The sequence below is a fragment of the Protopterus annectens genome, chromosome 5.part0 (assembly GCF_019279795.1).
Source record: "Protopterus annectens isolate FY-2018-M chromosome 5.part0, PAN1.0, whole genome shotgun sequence".
Taxonomy (NCBI): Eukaryota; Metazoa; Chordata; order Ceratodontiformes; family Protopteridae; genus Protopterus; species Protopterus annectens.
Window position 1 is genome coordinate 1,911,686,888 of NC_056735.1, and position 22,469 is coordinate 1,911,709,356.

The 22,469-nt window shown below is 39.9% G+C and overlaps 1 protein-coding gene across 2 annotated transcripts in view; it reads right to left on the reverse strand.

The window, feature by feature from the left end:
• The window catches only part of LOC122801983 (olfactomedin-4-like), a 71,791-nt gene that overhangs the window by 20,467 nt on the left and 28,855 nt on the right, over nucleotides 1–22,469 (reverse strand). For both annotated transcript variants that reach the window (XM_044071719.1, XM_044071720.1), the window contains 3 exons: nucleotides 8,578–8,730; nucleotides 6,817–7,029; nucleotides 835–994 (listed from right to left, as the gene is read on the reverse strand). In XM_044071719.1, the coding sequence (XP_043927654.1) occupies nucleotides 835–994; nucleotides 6,817–7,029; nucleotides 8,578–8,730 (526 nt within the window). The remainder of the gene's footprint in view (nucleotides 1–834; nucleotides 995–6,816; nucleotides 7,030–8,577; nucleotides 8,731–22,469) is intronic.

Below are 22,469 nucleotides of genomic sequence, written 5' to 3' on the forward strand. Positions count from 1 at the left end.
TTGTTAGCTGGAGTTTTTTTTAAAAGTATATATGTCATTTGTACGTCAAACTAATTTGTACAGACACTTGTATTGAAAAATGTATTTGTAAAGCTGCTTGTGTTAAAAATGTACTGACAATGTGTCCTGCTGGGCAAAAAATAGATATTCATATATGTAATGACTTGGCCAGTACACTCAGCTGAGGATTCAACCCTACAACTGTGTCAGTAGGAAGTCTTACTGGGGGTCTGGAGAGAGAGAGGAAAGAAACCAGCCCCCTACCTGAGGTGTGCTCTTAAGGGAAATTGTGCTTGATGCAGAGAGCTACATCTGGATATACTGTGTATATACATTATTGCTTAAAGTGAACATCTCTCTGCAGTGTCAGTGGTGAGGATTCAGGCTCCTTGATCACTGGTCCAAAGAGGGGCATCGCACAGCCATCCTCTTGTTTTTTGGGGTTTTTTTTCAACCTATCCTAGTCAAAACATTGCAGGTTAAACTTTAATTCCTTTCTGAATGCATAGTAAGTTGGAGACTACTAGGACCCAAACAATCTCTCACCGACACCTAGGTTTATGTAAAACATGGCAGTAGAATTTCATCTATTACACTTAACGTAAAATATATCATCAGCTATATTAATTTCTGCTACATGGAATCAGTAATAAATTATATGCTACTTTAGTAATGAGAGATAGCTAACATAGCATATAATAAATTAGATGCAATGTTAGCTATCTCTCATTACTTTGATAGCACATCACAGAATTCCTCAGAAAAACATGTGAATGTTGTGTATATTGGCAAAAGAAAATTCAAAAACGGGATTAAAGTAACTACCATACTAACCATATTCAGGAGGTGGTAAAGCTGTTGGACGAACTCCAGTATTCTGTTCTTCACATTGCTTTATCCGTTGTTTTAATGCAGCAATCTCACGACGAATTGCAATGACATTGTTTTTATCAAATCGTTCAAGCTTGTTTATTTCCACTGAGATATTCTGAATCTAAAACAGAAAATATGTAATTTATCAAGAACAGTTTATCATAATCAAACTTTTAGTGTAAGCTCTAATTGTAGATTCATTAACAAATGTGATACTCAGTATGACACATTCATTTTCAAAATTGTTGGCCTTTCTTGTGTGCATGTATGTACAATAATTTTATCATCACTGTCCAAGAACACAAATGAGTGACAAGAAATGAGAGGTAACACAAACAAACGTGTGACCAACAAAATGTGATAATCACAAAACATTCAATAACTTTTTTCCATATATCAGTAAACTTAGCTGAAAACCCCAGATGAAGCATCCTCTGAATAGGGGTTCTGTTAGGTAAAAGATTTTTAGCAAGGTAATGTGTAAGTTTAGGGTTAGGGGCAGAGTTAGGGTTAAGCCACATGTGTAAATTGAGCAGGGGAGGTTTCACAAGACTATGTTGGTGTTTTCACTGCTCACATTCCATTCTTGCAGGACCTCATTCTATATTACATGTAAATATAATTGTCTGGAGTTACTTATAGGTTTATAGGTTCATAGGCTGGTACTAGGCTATTGGCCCTAATTCCTATACAAGCCTAGCCATAACAATTCTCTGGCTATTTCTTCCCACATTATTTACTTACCTGGACCCCTGTCTAGCAGGGCAACTGACATGACCCCCAGGGTGAATTTCCTTTCTCCCATCCAATCATCAAGGTTCCTTTTGAAGAGGGCCAAAGACACACTCTGCTTGACATGTATGGGCAGTCTATTCCAGAGGCTGGGGAGTCTCTGGGTCAGGAACCTATCCCTCCAGCATGTTTTGTTTATTGTGATGACAAGGTTTAGATCCCTGGAGCATGTGGCTCTGAGGGATTGGGATTTCTTTAAGTGTAGCATGTCCAACAGCTCTGGGTTTGACATGGCCTTGTATGTTAAGCAGAGATCATCTCGGAGTAGACAATATGTGACTGAGTATAGCTGGAGATTTTTAAGGTGGTCAGCATAGGGCATCTGCTTTAGGCCTGTGATTCTTTTAGTGAGGTATTTCTGTGGCCTTTCCAGTTGTTGCAGATGTCTTGAGAGGTACATACCAAATGGGGTGTTGTATTCTATAATGGGTCTAATGAGGGATGAGTACAGTGTGACAATGATTTCCTTTTTTCTGGATGAAAAGCCCTTAGTGATGAGGTGTGCCACATAAAAGGATTTCCTGACTGTTGTGGCAATGTGGTTTTTGAAGGTGAGACCACTGTCCACCTGTGTCCCAAAGTCTCTTATCACACTTTCAGTGTTTAGTGTACTGCCACCTATGTGGTAATTCACGGGTACATCTTTTTTCCCAAAGGGGATAACTATACATTTCTTGGCATTGAGCTTGAGCCCATGGCTCTGATACCAAGCATCTGTTTCTGTAAGGCCCTTTTTTAGAGTATCCACATCATTTGGGGATTCAATAATGGCTCCCAGTTTGCAGTCATCTGTGAACTTTGTTAGCCAGAGTCCTTTAATGTTGGCCTGTACTTCAGAGAAGTAGATGCCAAACAAGAGAGGTCCCAGGACTGAACCCTGAGGTACTCCACTTGTCACTTGTCTGGATCTGGATTTGGAGTCATCTACTTTTACAGTGTGGGTTCTGTCAGTAAGCCAGTTGGCAAACCATCGAGTGATGTAGGGATTAATGCCCAGCTTAGTAAGTTTATCTATGATTCCAGATTGGGAGATGGTGTCAAAGGCCTTGGCGAGGTCCAAATAGGCTGTGTGGACTGCCTTACCCTTGTCCACGGCTCTGGAGACTGATTCGAAGAAGTCAATCAGGTTCAGGAGACAAGATCGGCCCTTCATGAACCCAAACTGGGTGGGGTCCAGTGTTTTAAGGTTGCCAATGTCTTTGTTTATAAGTTCTATGATAATACGTTCCATGACCTTGCAGATCAGGCTCATCAGACTGATGGGGCAGTAGTTCCCGGGATCCAAGGTGGACCCCCCCTTTCGGAGTTGGATAACTGTAGCTGTGCACCACTCATGGGCATGAAGCCTGAGGTGAGGGTATGATTAAACATGACACTTAGGTGAGGTGCCAGTTCATTTTGTAGTTCATGTAGTACACAGCCCGGGATGTCATCTGGTCCCATGGATGCTGTATTCTTAGCTTTGGTGAGTGCGTTTTTTACCTATGTGGCCATTATTACCGAAATTTGCCAATCTTTCAGTACTGAGATGGGCTAATTTAGGGGGTGAAAGGGGGGTAAAGTTGGCACTGAATCGATCTGCCAGAATATTGGCAATATCCTTGGGATCAGCATATTTAATGCCATTCTGTTGTAGCTCAGAGCAGATCTCAGCATTGCCATTTAAATTCTTGACCTAGTTATAGAATGCCTTGTGGTTGTCTTTGGAATCTTTGGCCATTTTATTTTCATAACTAGCTTTGGAGGATTTTATGAGGGATCTCAGCTTCTTACTGAGGCTGGTAAGGGAGTGTTTGCATCCTGGGATTTTCCTCTTTTCTGCAACAGTTTCTTCCTTTTGTTGTAAAGTTTGTTTATGGCAGGGGACCACCAGAATGGCTTCCTTTTTTTGGAGGAGAGCATGTTGGTTCTATTTGGGATGGCACGATTCATGCATGAGTGGATGTGCTCGTACAGTGCCTTAGTGTAGGACTCAGCAGCCGAACTTTCAGTTCCCGTCTGCATGGGTGTCATGAAGTTTGTAACTTCTGACTTGAGTAGCATGAAGTTGGGTTTGGAGAAGTTTTTTATGGAGGTTTCCTTACTGGGGGATGGGGGTGGGATGTGGATGTTAAGGGTGATTAGCTTATTGTCTGACCTGACCAATGAGGGGGTGACCATAGGTGTGGAGCATCGATTTCCCATGTTGGTAATGACCAGGTCTAGGATATTGGAGCCCCTGGTGGAACTATGGATTAGTTGATCCAGGGCATTGGAATTTATGAATTCCAAGAACCGTTGGGCAAACGTGTTGGTACACGAGTAGTTTTCCCAGTTAATGGCAGGGTAGTTGAAATCACCCAGTATTAGGGTGTTTGGTTGTATATTAATATTTTCCAGTATATTTAGAAAGGTGTAGTGAGAATCCTGGGGCATGGTGAGGGATCTGTAGCAAGCTACAATTTGGATTGCAGTCTTACCTAGTGTTAGTTGCACCTGGAGAATTTCAGAAGCATTGTGTTGGGCAACTAACTTAGTGGTGTGAATATCCTTGGTGAATATGGACACTCCTCCACCTTTAATGTTTCGATCCTGGTTTGGTGGCCGAAAAGTGTGGTAAGAATCGTAGCTTGGTATTGCAGGGGTGCTCTCTGGAGCCTTGAACCAGGTCTCAGTTAATGCACAGATATCGATGTTCTCCATTTTTAGGAGTGCCTTGAGAGAGTGCATTTTGAGGTTTAGACATCTAGCATTGAGTAGCTGAAGTTAGATAATGTACAGATAATAGCACTATACAAATATATCCAGAGAAAACAACACTTAAAACTATTCTTATGGATATATTACATGGAAAACAGACTTGCAAATGAAAACTATCAAAAGTCAGACAGCTTGTTTGATTGTAAGACATTGATGGAACCTCTTACCAGACATTAATAATTCAGCAGATGCAGTTCTGCATTGTCTGCAGTATTTTTTTTTTGCAAATTTATGACACAGGTGGATTCACTGATAGGAAGGAATTAGCCACTCTGTCTGCTACGAACTGTAAAAAATTCAAGTAATTGAAAATAAAAAAAAACTTTGCTTTGCTCTGCTTCCAGATTCAACCCGCCATTACCATACCTTATATGAAAATGCTCACTGGCTACAAATAGCTAACAGCCACCTTTATACTCAATTTAATAATTTTTAAAATTCTACATCTTGTGTACTGCCCACCTTGGTTATTATAAATCAGAGAACAAAGCTACTCCCTTAGAAACAGGCAAGAAAATGCAGTCACATAGGTCAAATTTAGATTCAAATTAGCCATAGGAGAAAAAGTCCTCTTAAGAACTGGACCTGCTGTATGGAAAGAGCTTCATATTGACAAAAATATTTAAAAATAAAACCTTAGGAAGGAATTGCTAGATAAATCTAAGTGCAACTGCTTTTGCAACACTGGCTATTTCTGCAACTTGTAATGGGATACAGGCAAACATGCACTAATGTTTATTCTTGTACATAATGTAAATATCTGTAATCCTCAATCCTTCCAGTAACTGTATGCTGAATATTGTAGACCAGTCCATCCATCCAGTCACCAAAATGTAACATAAAAATAAAATAAAATAAATAAATAAATAAAACTGGCAGAAGTACTGACTTGACAATGAATTCTGACATGCTTAGTAAGTTGTTTGGAAATATTGTTGCATTTATAGAGCAAAGAAATTTGTACATGTGAACTCATCTTCACCAAATCGTATGTAGTTGTTCAAGTACTTTGTGACTGACAATGTGTAGTCTATGTCCAAAGCAGGTTTCTTGGGATGTGGATGTCTAGAATGATTTGTGTGGTTGGATCTGACCAACGAGGAATTGACCTCTGGTGTGGAACACCGGTTGCCCATGTTGGTAATGACCAGGTCTAGGATACTGCTGTCCCTGGTGGGGGTGTGGATAAGTTGATCCAAGGCATTGGAATTTATGAATTCCAGAAAACGTTGAGCACAAGAGTTGGTACATGAGTAGTTTTCTCAGTTAATGGTGGGGTAGTTGAAATCACCCATTATTAGAGTGTTAGGTTATACCCTAATATTTTCCAGTGTATCAAGAAATGAGGAGTGGGAATCCTGGGACATGGTGGGTGATCTGTATCGAGCTACAATTTGCATTGCAGTCTTGCCCAGAGTTAGTTGCACTTGAATAATCTCAGATTCATTACGCTGTGCAACTAGCCTGGAGGTGTGGATATCCTTAATGAATATGGACACGCCTCCGTCTTTAGTGCTTTGGTCCAAGTTAGGTGGCTGAAAGGTGTGGTATGAATTATAGCCTGGTAATGCAGGAGTGCTCTCTGGAGCCTTGAACCAGGTCTCTGTCACTGCACAGATGTCGATGTTCTCCATTTTAAAGAGTGCCTTGAGTGTGTGTGCAATTTGAGATTTAGACTTCTAGCATTGAGTAGCATTACCCTCAAATTTTCCTTGCTTGTACCATGAATTCTGACATGTTTGTATGCAATGTGCATGTTTACATTCCTTCCTTTCTAAGGATTTTGAACAGTTATGAGTTCATTGGTCTTGCATCTAGCCCAGGCCAATTTATGAGCCATAATGGCTTTCTTCAGCTTGTGACAGCCATGATGCATGGCTGCCTTTGAGCTCCTGATTCTAGCAGGTTATATGTTTCCTATAACAGCAGAAGAATTTTGATGAAGTACTGCAGACCGGTGCTGCAGTCCTCTTGCTCAGTTACTGGGCACTAATCTGTACTACCCTGCTCCAGTCCCTCATTTGATTCTGCTGCCATTTTAGTACTCTGCAGGTGATGGGGTGATGGTCTTATAATTTTACAAGCTATTTTAGATGAAAATGAAGACTATGGCAAACAGTAGTGATTGAACTAGGGATAATATGCAGGAGGCATAGAAGATCGGGAAGGCTGGTTTGTAGAAAACCTATCTAATAAATGATGTTTGCTAGTTATTAGATTAGGATAAGTAGGCTCATTAATGATTTGTTCAAAGCCATATTTCTAGACATTGGATTTAGAGAAGTAGGTTCATTGACAAGTTGATGGATGGCATATTCTGCTAGTGTAAAATACAGAAGAGATCCTTCGTCTCCAAGTAAAGGCAAGTCCCAAATCATAATGAGTTTAACAAGTGCTGACATAAATTCTTACCTGTGTATATAAAAGCTCAATAATCTCATTGCCTCCTGTAACAGTGGATTTTAGCTGTAGAACCAGAGCCTCCATTTCCTTGATTTCCACTTTTATCAGCTCAAAATCTAACTCATTATAACTAACACTGGTCTGTTCCATCACTTGAAGTCTGTGAGTGAGGTTCAAAATTCGGCTTTCATAAGACTCAATTTTCTTAGAGTATTCTCGAATCTGTGAAGAAAGAGAAACTGTTAAGTTAAAGCAGGCATGTGCACTTCTGTACGTCTTCACACATGGTAATGGCTGTTAAATACTACATCTGTCCTTTATTTGCCCTTTTCCAGCTGTAGTTAGTGTAATCTTTGCAAAAAACTTTAATTGTGTTACAAATGTGGATCACTTAAGAAAAAGACATTATTTATACTTATATTGTATTCATGAATTCAAGCATAAATAATAGCAGAATAGTTTCAATTCACTTTTGTATATATTATCCATTTTCTGTTTCACAAACGTGCTTCCTAACATGAATATTTCTTGCTTTTTCACCAGTTCTAAAATGCCAGTCCAACACTTACTTAATCTATAGATGCATATATCCACATCCCCACACACACACACGCACACACACACACAAACCAAATAATATCCTGTAGTTAAATAAACATCTCTATATATTACAAGGGAACTGGAGTTTCTTAGACACTTTTGTTTGAATATTTTGTTCATAGGTTAGTACTAGTACTGCCCTTGCAAGCCTAGCCAATTATCCCTTGTGAGACTCAAACCCTGCAACTTGTATTTGTAAGGCAAACACTTTAACCATTAGACCACCCTTGTGTGCTGTAGAGTATGCTTATATAATAAGATGGTGATAGAGTATTTCCAAGTTTTCAATGTTCTGTTGCTACTCTCTTGTCTCTAAGTTAACACAATACATTGCCTTGGACTGGTAGTCCCAAATACAAATCTGAATATGACTTGCAATTTATGCAGTAGCATAAGTTTATTAAAAAAGTCCCCAAACAGCTAAACATTTTGGCTATACCAGAAACCCCTTGGTCTATTGGACTATTCTTAAAAAGATGTCAGTTTGTTATGTCAAACAGCCATGTTTGATGCAGTTATTCATGTTTTACAAAAGGTAAACAAAAACGTATTAACAGTAAAACTGCAAAGAATGAATAGATTAACAAAATATATTTTGTCAATGCCTTTGTGCACCAGCAATCAAGTTTATCTAACCTGCTAGAAGACAAAACTATATGAAAATCCTTCATTATGTAATCAGGTAACCTGCCATAAAGTCTGTTTGTTAAAATGTTTACAAGGTTTTTGTTAGTGGCGTCTCTGTCAGCATACACAAATGATATCACTAATATTGCTAGTTCTTAGACAAAAATCCTCTTACACACCACGTCCTTATAATCGTCTCACCTTATCTTCCAACCATACATAGTTTATCACACAATTCATCCCATATACACTCCTAACTGTTTATGTCATTAATACAATACATACTTTTCTTACCATCTGTCTGTGACCACATTTTGTGCTTATTTTATGGGACCAGTACTTTAGTCTCCCACACAACTGACTTTTCTAAAAGGATGCATAAAATAAACTGTACTTTACAGGTTTAGCATTAAAATCCAGAAGTTAGTCTGCTCAGGGTCACTGTGCATCATTGTTTAATAGGCGAAAAACATCAGGAACTTGCAAGGTAGTATACACTATTCCTTTGTCATATAACATTGTAATAGACAATTTAAAGCATACCTTGGACACTTCAGCTTCTAAAGTCACATTGATGGACAGAGCTGTATTCTGTAGGTATTCCACTTTTTCCACTGGGAAGACAGGATCTGGCAGATATACAGAACACTGACACACTCCTTCAGAATTTACTACTCCATTAACATTTGCAAATAACTAAAAAAAAAAATAATGTATTATAATTATGCTGTAGAAAAACAGAAAATTATGAAAAATAATCTATAATATAGCCAATTAATTAAGTATATAGTCGAACATGCAAAGTGAATTTCAACAATATGAATGCATTAAATACTTTGTAAGTTGTATTAGCCATGATTTTCTCAAGTTTTATGAGTTTCAATATCCTGACTTTTTTCAGAAATGGAAATGCAGTACCTTAAACTGACTATATGGCAGATAGTACTGTGGTTGCAGAATGCAAAATATGTGGTAATGATACTCTTCATGTAATCATTTGGTAATGGTACTCTTCATGTAATTGGTTGGTAGTGATACTTTTCATGTAAACATGTGGTAATGGTACTCTTCATGTAATCAGTAATGGTACTCTTCATGTAATCAGTTGGTAATATTACTCCATGTAAACATGTGGGAATGGTACTCTTCATGTAATTGGTTGGTAGTGATACTTTTCATGTAAACATGTGGTATTGACACGGTTATAAATAGAACGTGCTGGAGGGACAGATTCATCACCCAGAGACTCCCTATGCTGTGGAACAAAATCCCGGTACATGTGAGGCAGAGCACCTCGCTGGCCTTGTTCAAGAGGAATCTTGACCAATGGATGGGAGATCGCAGATATACCCCAGGGATTACTTCAGTGTCACTGCTTGACAGAGGCACAGAAAAATGATAGGCATAGTTTTTATTCAAACTAAAGGGGTGGCGAAAGCCACATAACTATGGGCTAGGCTTATAAATGCCCTTGGGCAGATAGCCTAGTATGAACCTATGAACCTATAAACCTATAATGGTACTCTTCATGTAATCAGTAATGGTACTCTTCATGTAATCAGTTGGTAATATTACTCCATGTAAACATGTGGTAATGGTACTCTTCATGTAATCAGTTAGTAATGGTACTCTTCATGTAATCATTTGATATTGGCACTCTTCATGTAATTGGTTGGTAGTGATACTTTTCATGTAAACATGTGGTAATGGTACTCTTCATGTAATCAGTAATGGTACTCTTAGTTGGCAATATTACTCCATGTAAATATGTGATAATGGTACTTTTCATGTAATCAGTTAGTGATGATACTCTTCATGTAAACATGTGATAACGGTACTCTTCATGTAATCAGTTGGTAATGGTACTCTTCATGTAATCAGTATGAACAAAGGACAAGCACAAGAAACATTCTACAGGCCATTTAAACATTCTACAGGCCATTTGCCTAACTTTTTGTAATACCAGAGAATTATATGATAGCAGAAGAATGAATTCCAATATTTGTGTATCACATCTATCCAATTCAAATGTCTTGGGATGGCAAGGGATTTATTACAATGCTTTAACACAAGAAAATGGTCCTTTTGTACTTCTTTTTATTTAATAATCTAAATGAAAGAAGACCAATGCTACCAACAGCTATTCTTGAAAAAAAAAAAAACAATGTCAGGAAGGTTAGGCTCCTAGACTGGACGAATATGTTAATTTACCCATTTGTCAGTCTGATGTCAGCTGCACAGAAGCTATTGCAGCACTCTCTGGGGAAAGAATTGAACATAACGTGGAAACCAGTAGGGACCTGGATACAAAGTGGCATACATTCAAGATTTTACATCAAGAAGAGGCTGCTGGCTTTTGTAAAATGCTTCATGCTACACCAGACAATAGGCTAGTGAGAACCTCAGAAAGAAACTGGCTACAACAGTGGCACTGCTGTGAAGCACTGGTAGTCAGTAAGATGAAGGGTCATAGTAAATAAGTCGACTCACTCCAAAAGATAAATGAGTGGTAAATTACGTGGGTCAGTACTGGAAATGGTCTTTTTCAATTTCTTTATAAGTAATATTCTATAGGGCTTGGCTGGAGGTAAATGTTTGATTTTTTTTTCTCATGACAAAGGCTTATGTAACAGTGCTGACACTTCATGTGCCAAAATAAAAACAAGATAAGTTCAAGAATATTACATGTTTTAAAACATGGCAATTTAAATTCAAAGCAAAAAAAGGCCAAAAAAACAACAACCAAGAAGATTGAGAAGTAAAATTTAAAACTAGCAACACACATGTCTAGGAGAAAAACACAAATAATAAGTAAAGAATAAAACATGATAAGACAACTCATAGCATATGTCCCTATAGTCACCACTGGAAGAAAAAAAATCAGCTGTTCAAAATAAATTGCAGTCCCTCAGTGCAAATGCAGAGACCTCAGGAACATGAGAGGAAGTGTAAACATGGTACCTGGTCTGCACTAAATCTGTATTGAAGTAGACTAGAAGAACTTAGCTTGTACAGTGACTAGGGTCTGTATTACAAGCTCGAAAGCTTAAAAGAGTGAATGCTCTTTTATCGAACTGTAAACTTTGAAACCACTAAATAGCAAAACCATGGAACAGCAATTTTTTAACCAGGGAAAAAAATCGCTACTCCGCAAAAAAACAAACAAAAAACCCAACAAATAAAAAACAAAAGCAAACACAAAATAAAGTGGGGGGCTTTGCCACCTACACCCCCTCTACTTAAATATACCAACTCCAAGATTGAACTACAGTGGAGGAAATGGCAAAGTCCTGAAAATGGTCCAGTGACTTTTTTTTCCTGGGGGAAAAAATCGCTGTTCCATGTTTTCGTTATTTAGTAGTTTCGATATTTACAGCTCGATAAAAGAGCATTCACTCTTTTAAGCTTTCGAGCTTATGATATAGACCCCAGTGACTAGCAGTGCTATTTGTTTGGAGGGGAGGGGCAGTTCAGTTTTTGTGGTGCCTTCCAGCTAAGTAGGCATCCATTGTGGTTGGTCACTACATGCACTGATTAGTGTTTGTTACACTGTATGCTGTTTGGATATAAATTCCAACCACATTTGGAAGTTACAAGGTTGGTGACTCAGCTGCGATATAAAGAAATATTAATTCAAAGACAGGGTAGTCAAAAATAAAACCGAATTTCTGTCAGAGGAAGTGGGATGACAAATCTAAAAGAATTCAAGTTATATGTGCTTTAGGAATAAATAATTTCTTAGAGGAGGACAGGACAAAATCATGAAACAAGCTGTTAAGGAGCATTTGCAATGTATTCAGTAAGTTGTGAAATGGGCAGATTATGAGGGTTTGGCTGCTTCCTATATACCTTCATTTCCCATGCAGCTCTGTTAGTCAGTACAAATCTCGGACCTTTGGTAATTTTTAAGATATTGTCACACACATGAAAACTGATGGTATGGTGCTAGCAAAATGCAAAATATGTGGTAATGGTGCTCTTCATGTAATCAGCACGAAGAGGCAAGCACAATAAACATTCTATATGCCGTTTGCGTTACTTTTTGTAACACCACAGAATGTTATAACTGCAATCAAAGACAAAAGAAAATATCATCAGAATATTTGGTCAGTCTTTACTAATGTATGATTTACTCTACTATCCATAACAATAAAAAAAGAGAAGAATAAAGGCAAAATGCACAACTGACTTCTTTGTGAAGGCCATTACTGCAACACAGATTCAATGTATTACTCCTTATGTTCCCCCTATTTAAGTGTTTCAACTCAAATGAAAAGAGATTCTCTTCAAAGTTTTAAAATCAAATGTCTTTTTGTTGGCTTGCAGTGTAATTTGACCATCATATATAGTCAAACTTCAGGTTCCCAAGAATAATGGGCACCCTACTGAAATATCGGCACTTCAAATTGCCAAGAGTAGACAAGACAAAAAAACCCCCCAGCAAACCTAAGAAACTAATGAATCTCAAAAATTGCTCTTCTCCTTTGAACTTATTTTTTGCAGGGTGGCTAGCCCCCCATCCCTCAGATTTATATATACCAGCTCCTCACATTGCTATACCAAGGAGAAAAGGCAATGTTCCAAAACATGCCCATCTCAGACTTGGTACATGTAAGTCCACTTTTCAACCATTCAGTCTCCATGTTCTGAGACTTGCAGGTCTCCACATTTCAAATAGTTACTGAATAATGAACATCAGTAGACAGCAAAAGTTACACTCCAGATTAGTACAAAAGCAGAAGGCAGCGTGATTAGTTTTTACTTAAATAGTGCAGTTATTGTAAATGGTACCTAATATTTGTACTGAACATTTTACAACACATTATCAGCCTTAAGGGATCTATATTATAACAGTGAATGATCAAAAGATCGAACGCTGTTATATTGACTCCTTAAATTCGGAAACTAAACTGAGTGAACAACCAGAACACCAATTTCTTTCCCAGGGAAAGAAATCGCTGCCCCCCCAAAAAAAAAAATAATGCATTTTAGCCTGTTTATACAGCTCTGCATTCTATTTAAACTGTTTTTGTGTTGATTAACTGTTTTGCACTTTTAAAAAGTTAGTTGTTGCTTAATTTTACCTGTAGGCTAACACACTCAAGTGCGCTAGCCGCTTAAAAGCATTTATAGTCTGTTTTTCCTCTGTTTTCTGCAAAAAAGAAAGAAAAAAAAAAAATCTTGTTTTCCCGCCTTACTGAACTAGAATAGTCCAGTCTTCAGAGTTTGCTGATCTCTGGGCTTTGTCTTGGTTCCTGTGCTATTCCATATCCTTATTTGGATAAAAGGAAGCGTCTTTGTTCACCAGTGGGAGTGGGGAGCACTGAGCGGCCTATTTGTCCCTAGAGGAGTGGTTTCCAGCCAGAAACTTGTAGTCTATTGGCCATTTTGGGTCAATTCCTAGCTCTTTTCAGCCCCCTGTAATAAAGCCCGCTTTAGCGCGCTTTTTCGCTTGTATTCAACTCAGCACAGCTCCTCGTGGTGTACTACAGAGTTCTACAAGCAGCAGAGAGCAAAAGAGTGACTTTTTCCTGATTTAAGTATTTTTTCTGGCTTTTTGATTATTTACTGCTTAGCGACTGCTTTTTCGCCTATTTATACAGCTCTGCATTCTATTTAAACTGTTTTTGTGTTGATTAACTGTTTTGCACTTTTAAAAAAGTTATTTGTTGCTTAATTTTACTTGTAGGCTAACACACTCAAGTGCTAGCCATTTAAAAGCATTTATAGCATTTACTGTCTGTTTTTCTTCTGTTTTCTGCAAAAAAAAAAAATCTTGTTTTCCCGCCTTACTGAACTAGAATAGTCCAGTCTTCAGAGTTTGCTGACCTCTGGGCTTTGTCTTGGTTCCTGTGCTATTCCATATCCTTATTTGGATAAAAGGAAGCGTCTTTGTTCACCAGTGGGAGTGGGGATCACTGAGCGGCCTGTTTGTCCCTAGAGGAGTGGTTCCAGCCAGAAACTTGTAGTCTATTGGCCATTTTGGGTCAATTCCTAGGTCTTTTCAACCCCCTGCTATAAAGCCCGCTTTAGCGCGCTTTGGCGTGATTTAGCGCGGAGTTGCCCATAGAGCACCATCGGGCAGCGCCGGTTAAACAAGGTTAAACTATTTCTGGCTCCGTAAAGTCTGCTCTTCAATTTTTCCCTTAGAACTTCTCTACTTGCAATCTAAACAGTCTATTCTCTATCTCAATAGCTCAGCACTTGCTCCTAAAGCATTTTTATATAGGTAAAGTACTTGTATACTAAACAAAGTACTACATTAGCCTAGAATCCTCTTGAGTACCCATTTCACTATAGGTCCCTTCTGACTCAGTTACACAGCAAACTTTTTCACTTTTTCTAGCATGTCGAAGGGTCAGTTGCTAGCGTCCTCTCCTGTTCAGCTGGTGAATCTGGGCATCTTGAGGCAATGTTACAATTGCCTCATGTACACAGACAACCCACTCCTTCTCCCACAAAACACAAATACATGTGAGAGATGCAACTATATAGCCAAACTGGAGGCTGAGCTCTCTCAACTCAGAACTGGCAAGACCAGACAGGAGGAGAAGGAAACCACGCACACCACAAACCCAGTTTCACATAGAACTATCACAACTGCAAAACAAACAGATAAACACACAAAGACATACTCAGAGGCACTGATCAAAAATCTACCAAAACTACAGAGGCCTACAAAGCAGAGACCCAAGCAACTGCCACCTCAAGACATAAGACATGCAACACATAGTTCTCAAAGTCAGTGTGCTAAACAGTCACAGCCCTTAAGGCCAAACACAATGCCAGACACACTTGTTATAGGTGACTCCATAGTCAGACACCCTGACGTCCCACTCACCAGACTGAACAAGGAAAAAATCACAGTTAGCTGCCTGTCAGGCGCTAGAATCCGCCACATAACACAAGCACTCAGGTCACTCCACAGCAAGTACAAGTATGACTCAGTCATTGTCCATGCCGGTGTGAACGACCTGAGACGTACCTCCCTGGACTACATGAAAAGAGACATAGAGGAGCTCTCAGATTATGTAGCCCAGGCTGGTATGACCCTGACCCTGAGCAGTATCCTACCCTCACCAAGAATGATGCCACAATACAGAGACAAAATGATCAGCTTTAATAATTGGCTTAATTACTGGTGTCATTCTAAGGGGATCCAATGTCTGTCTGCCTGGGATGACATGCTTGACAAGCCACGCTGCTTCGCAAGGGACGGCTTGCACCTGTCACCCCTGGGCTTCCGGATATTGGAAAAGGCTCTTGCCACCCCCATAGTGCCTTTTTTAGGCAAGGCTCAAATGATAAACCTACCGCCCTAGAAAACAAAATTGGAGAAAAACTAAGGGTAATACTGCTCAATGCCAGAAGTCTAAACCTCAAGATGCACACCCTCGAAGCCCTCCTCAGTATGGAGAACATCGATGTTTGTGCTGTGACTGAAACCTGGTTCAAGGCTCCTGAGAGCACCCCACCATCAGGTTATACCTCATATCATGCGTTCCGGCCCCAAAATCCGGACCGAACTACAAAAGGAGGGGGAGTATCCATATTCATAAAGGATACCCACACCTCCAGGTTAGTGGCAACGCACGAAGCATCGGAGACCATCCAGGTGCAATTAACCATAGGTAAAACTGCCCTACAGTTTGTAACATGCTACAGACCACCTTCTCAAACTCAGGAAACCCACACAGCCTTCCTGAAGACACTGGAGAGTATAAATGTCTCTCCAAACACCATCATATTGGGTGACTTCAACTACCCAAACATAGACTGGGAACATTACTCAAGCCCCAACACCCTAGCCCAAAGGTTCCTTGAGTTCATAAACTCAAATGCTATGGAACAACTAGTCACCATTCCCACAAGAGGAGAAAATATACTAGACCTGATCATCACAAACATGGGGACAAAATGCTCCACACCGGAAGTATATCCCTCATTGGTGAGATCAGACCATAAATTAATCTCACTGGAGATCCACATCCCGCCCCCACCCCCAGCAAAAAAGAACTTCTCAAAAGCAAACTTCACACTTCTTAAGACTGGAGTGGTATCCTTCAAGGCCCCCGAGCCAGTGGAAACCACAACCCACGCTGCTGAAACCCTTACAAATGCCTTCTACGAGCACCTCCAGGAATGTATGGATCAAGCAATCCCTAATAAAATCAAGACCTTTTCCACCAAAGGCAGGCGCCCGGTCTGGTGGACTCCAGCCATAAACAAACTCTACAACAAGAGGAGAAAGCTACTACATGACAGAGCAAAATCCCTAAATGGGAAGGCATCTCTGATCAATACTAGCAAAAAACTACGATCACTCATAAAATCATCCAAGGCCAACTTTGAGAGAAAAATCGCTAATGACACAAAAGACAATCATAAAGCCTTCTTTAGCTATGTTAGAAACCTGGGTGGAAACTCCCAGATATGCTCAGAATTACGTCCAAAATGATAAAAAAATCACTGAACCCACAGACATTGCCAACATACTGGCAGACAGGTTCAGTGCAAATTTCTCCCTCCTCCCCAAAAGGAGAAATATCTATCCCACCAGAGTCTAGCCTCCCAAACATCTCAGATGCCCAGATGAGAGCTGCTCTCTCTAAAGCAAAAAACACAGCATCAATGGGACCGGACGGTGTCCCCGGCTGTGTGCTACACGAACTCAATGAGGAACTAAACCCACACATAAGGCTGCTGTTTAATCTTAGCCTTACTACAGGATACGTACCCAAAGAATGGCGTACGGCAACTGTGGTCCCACTCCACAAAGGCGGTGCTTCTATAGACCCTGGAAATTACCGCCCCATAAGCTTGACGAGCCTTGTCTGCAAAGCTATGGAGAGGATTATAATGGAACTCATAAATAAAGACATTGGGGACCTACAGACACTGGATCCTACCCAATTTGGCTTTGTCAAGGGCAGATCCTGCCTCTTGAACTTGGTCGACTTTTTCGAAACAGTCACTAAGGCCATTGATGAGGGTAAGGCAGTTCACACAGCCTACCTTGACCTAGCAAAAGCATTCGACACAATACCCCACTCGGGCATCATAGAAAAGCTCACCAGCTTAGATGTAAACCCATATGTCACAAGATGGGTTGCAAACTGGCTCAAGGACAGAACACACAGGGTTAGAGTTGCTGGTGCCATGTCAGACTCTAAGCCGGTTCTGACGGTGTCCCACAGGGCTCAGTCCTGGGCCCCTCTTGTTCAGCATTTATTTTTCTGAAGTGCAGGCAAACATAGGGGATTGTGGCTGACAAAATTTGCAGATGACTGCAAACTGGGCACCATAATTGACACTCCATCAGACACAGACATCCTCCAGAAAGGTCTCATAGAAATGGATAACTGGTGCCAGAGCCATGGCCTTAAGCTAAATGCCAAAAATGTATAGTCATACCCTTTGGGAAAAACAAGGTAACCCCTAATTACCACATAGGTGGTAATCCATTAAACACGGAAGAAGTTATCAGGGACCTGGGGACCCAAGTTGACAGTAACCTCTCTTTTGACACTCACATTGCCAAAGTGGTTAGGAAGACCTTCTACATTGCCCACCTGATCATGAAGGGATTCACATCCAGATCAGGAGAGGTCATTGTACCCCTGTACTCTTCACTTATCAGACCAATGATTGAGTACAATGCCCCATTCGGACTGTACCTTACCCGACACCTGCAGCAGTTGGAAAGACCCCAAAAGTTCCTCACCAAAAGGATAAAGGGGCTCAAACATATGTCATACGATGCCCGACTGAAGAAACTCCAGCTCTATTCAGTCGCATACCGTCTGCTCAGAGGTGATCTGTGCCTGACATACAAGGCCATGTCCAACCCAGAATTAATGGACATGCTCCACCTCAAAAAATCCAAATCCACCAGAGCCACGAGAGCAAGAGACTTAAACCTCAACACGGATATAAATAGGATGTGCTGGAGGGACAGATTCATCACCCAGAGACTCCCTACACTATGGAACAGAATCCCAGTCCATGTGAGGCAGAGCCCCTCACTGACTCTGTTCAAGAGAAATCTTGACGAGTGGATGGGATATCATAGGTTTACCCCGGGAATCATCTCTGTATCACTGCTGGACAGAGGCACAGCAAACTAATGGGTATAGTATTCTCATCCTAAGGGGTGGTGAAAGCCACACACACTCTGGCTAGGCTTATAAATGCCCTAGGGCAGATAGCCTAGTATGAACCTATGAACCTATGAACACTAAACACTATTTTAAGTGGGGGGGGGCTTCACCACCCACACACACCCACGTGGGGATCTGTGCCCCCCATATCCCCCTAATTAAATATACCAACTCCAAGATTGCACTGCAGTGGAGGAAATGGCACAACCCAGACAGCTGGCCCAGCAATTTCTTTCCCTGGGAAAGAAATCGCTGTTTTGGTTGTTCGCTCTTTTTAGTTTTCGACTTTAAGGGGTCGATATAACAGCATTCAATCTTTTGATTGTTCGCTGTTATAAAGTAGACCTGCCTTAACAATGTACACTAGAAAAAGGAAAAATGTGACATTAGCATGACACTTCCTTTTATGAACAAAAATATTACTTAGCTTTTCCCAACCTGTGGCACAATGAGAGCTGAAAGGTATGGGTGGTGGTCAGGGGTGTGTGTTTGTGTAGCAAATGCAAGCTTACCCTTACAGAAGGGAGAGAGAGAGAATGAGCGAGAGAGAGGCCAACCTGACACATTAATGATGACTACCACTGAGTAGAAAATCACTCATAGAAGAAGCCAAGATGAGCCCATGAGCCACTTAGTCAGGGATGACATATGTGGAGTGCACACATCATTTCCCACCAAGTCAGCCATTGAAAGTGTGTCAGCTACATATGGGAAGGGGTTAGGAATAAATAAAGAGACATCTCCACTGGACCAGTACACAGGCCTTTTCCATAATATTCAAGTCTCAAACTCTATGAAATCCATTATGGTCTTTGAATGTTAATGAATGGGCCAGAGGATTCTAGTCTGGTTTGGGGCTTGCTGCCTGCCACCTTTGTGGAAAAGAATGAGCCAATAAGCATGGAACAGGAAAGGAGCTAATGGGTAAGGCACCATGCAGGACATTAAAAATATTACACTTAATTTGATATCAATTGCTTGACAGCATTTTAAAGTAATTGCAGATTTTTTTTTTTTTACTTATGATGAGATAGTGTTTTAGTCAGCAACAGGGAGATGTCACTTTAAGGTCCATCATCTCAGATGTCGTAAAAAAAAGTTTTTTCCAATAACATTATATATGTATACAGCTATGGCATTTTTGCACTACTGGTGAATATCAGCATTTTGACTTTAGGAAAGGACTTCTTAGTCCTGAACTTCTACTCAACATAAATATTGATTCACATGAGGTGACGGGACTATAGCAGTTTTGGAGGTATTGTATTAGAAAAGTACCTTGCAGGTCTGTCAAGAGAAGAAGTCGGTGTAGCCTCAATGATTGACAGGTGAAACAGGTGTGTTGTGGTATGGAAAAGATGCATGATTAACAGCCATGCAGATTTTAGTATGACATCATGCATATATTGACTGCTGATCATGCATACATTCGTTGTTGATTGTGGAGTAACTGCAAGTATTTTTTTTCCTTCGTTTTTGCAGAGTGGCAAGCCTCTATGTGGGGGCTCCTCCCCCCAGACCCTCTCCACAAATTAAATATACCAACTCTGAGATTGCACTACCTTAAGAAAAAGGACAAACTACAAATAGATAATGAATATTCATGCCACCCTCTTTACTTTACTTACACCGATTATTGGATGGAGGGTGGAATTTGGGCAAGACTTGCTACTGTGCATCTTGCCAAGTACATTTCTAATACAAAGCCATTTTGTATTCAGGTTTTCTGTATCTTTGACACTTTAGGTCACAAAATTTCATTCTTAGATAAGTTGAAAATGTTTCAGTTTGGTGAAGGTATCAAACATCGTATTTATTTATGTGCGTTTATTTATTGGGAAAATCCAAATGGGATTGTATACCCATTTCCAGTAGATGCCAGGTGAAAAAGGTTTGGTAACATAATACATAAGGTACAAGACAGAAGTATTTACAAACTGTTACAAAGTTCCCATATTTTTACAACGTTTAGAAATACATTTACAAACTGGTACTTTTGTGTTATCAGATGTGGAAGATAGTACAGTAGTAGTACAGTAGTTGATTAATTAGGTTTAGTCATGTGACACCCACACAGTGGCCCAGTAATCAAGGAGCCTCAGTCCTCACCACTAGCACCAGTGAGGGGCATGCACATCGGGAAGGATAACAAGTACACACACAGTAAAGCACAATTTCCATTAATAGATTACAGTGAGTCTGGGGCTGGTTTCTCCCTTTCTCTCCAGATCCCCAATAAGACTCCCCACTGGCACAGCTATAGGGTACAGATCTCGGCCTAGTGGTCAAGCTAAAATTCAGCACCCTATCTGTCCAACCAGTGCTTCATGTCCCTGCCCATGTAGCTGACACACACACATACACACTTTAATAAATGAGTTATATACAAACACAACCACTCATGGGGAAGGCTAACATAGGTTCTCCAGCTATGCCCCTTTCTGCCCAGGCTATAAGGTAGTAATCCACTGCCACCAACCACTATTTATCAGCTACTTATAAGGCCCTTACCAAAGGGTATTCAATTTTACTGTGCAATATTACTGTTATCTAAATAGTAAGTGTAACCCAGGGCTAAGGCTATTCTGGAGTGGCTTAGTACAGTATTACTAAATAAATGCAAGTACACTAGAGCTTAAATTATCTCTACACAAAGCAGCCACAGTTGAATGGTTTAAAAATATTTAATAATAAATAATAAAAACAAAAGACAATATTTATTATTTCAACACAATGGCATTACAGAGTTCAGCAATCACAGGAAAAACATTAAAACAGTATTGTAGGATAGGCTGACAAATATAGAAAACAACTAGTCTAATCCGGATAAATTCCTATCTAACTCTAAGAGAATTCACAGCTCTAAATACTACTTTACTTACAAGACAGAGTGCTGTCTAAATCTAAGAAACATATCTTACAATTGTCCCAACTACCAGTAAAATGCAAAAAAGAGGTGCTATTGTTCATGTCTTCAATGAACTGTAAGAGCTCAGTTTGTGTGCCTCTCCAAATAAAAACAAATCATCAATAAAACGATAATAACTCACAATTTTCACTCTGTTGGTAAACTTGGACATAATGTTCTAACATACAGAAAATTGTGAGTTATTATCATTTTAGCTGGGACAATTGTAAGATATGTTTCTTAGATTTAGAAGTTATTAAAGAGGAAGGTAAAGATTTTTTGGGGTCCTGCATCTGTTATAAGAATGTGGCAAGCAATGGTCTTTTGAGTTATTCTAGTATGCATCCCAATTATGTGAAATATAACATTATAAAGGGGCAGTTAGTAAGGCTTAAGAGACTTACAAGTGATGAAGCACAGTTAGATTTGTTAGTGCAGGAATTGCATTCTAGATTTAAAAACAGAGGGTACCCCTCTAAAATAGTCCAAGACATTATTAGTACAAGTGAAAGGGAGGGTCTTAGTGGAAACACACAACACAAGAAGGATTGGGTAACGTCCATGTTGTTAACCTTTACCTTAGAAGTAAAGATATTAAAAACATAGTGTCCAACAACTGGAGAATATTAAGTTTTAAATAGTGATCTTCAGATGGTAGTAGGAGAAGCCCCCATGTTTGTTAACACAAGAGGAAGGAATTTCAAAGAAATATTAGAAAGTGGACAAAGAAAAAAGCCTCAAGGCAACATAGGTACTTTTAAATGTAAAAGTTGCAATTTTTGTAAATACATTTCAGAGGGAGCAGATTTTAATGTTGCAATTACTCATAAAATTGTCTAAGGCCAGCTTCGAGAGAAAAATTGCACAGGACACTAAGGATAATCACAAGGCTTTCTTTAGTTATGTTAGGAACCTGGGTGGTAATTCCCAGATATGCTTAGAATTAGTCCAAAATGACAAAAAATACATTGAACCCACAGACATTGCCAACATCCTAGCTGACAGGTTCAGCGCAACCCCCCCCCCCACCAAAAGGGCAAATATCTATCCCAGCAGAGTGCTGCCCCCCTGACATCTCAGATGCTCAGGTAAGAGCCACCCTCTCCAAAGCAAAAAACACAGCATCAATGGGACCAGACGGACTCCCGGGCTGCGTCCTACATGAACTCCAAGAAGAGCTAAACCCAAACATAAAACTACTGTTCAATTTCAGCCTTACTACAGGATATGTGCCCAAAGAGTGACGTACAGCAACAGTGGTCCCTCTCTATAAAGGTGGTGCCTCAACGGATCCTGGAAACTATCGCCTCATAAGCCTACTAGCTTGGTCTGCAAAGCTATGGAAAGGATCGTCATGGACCTCATAA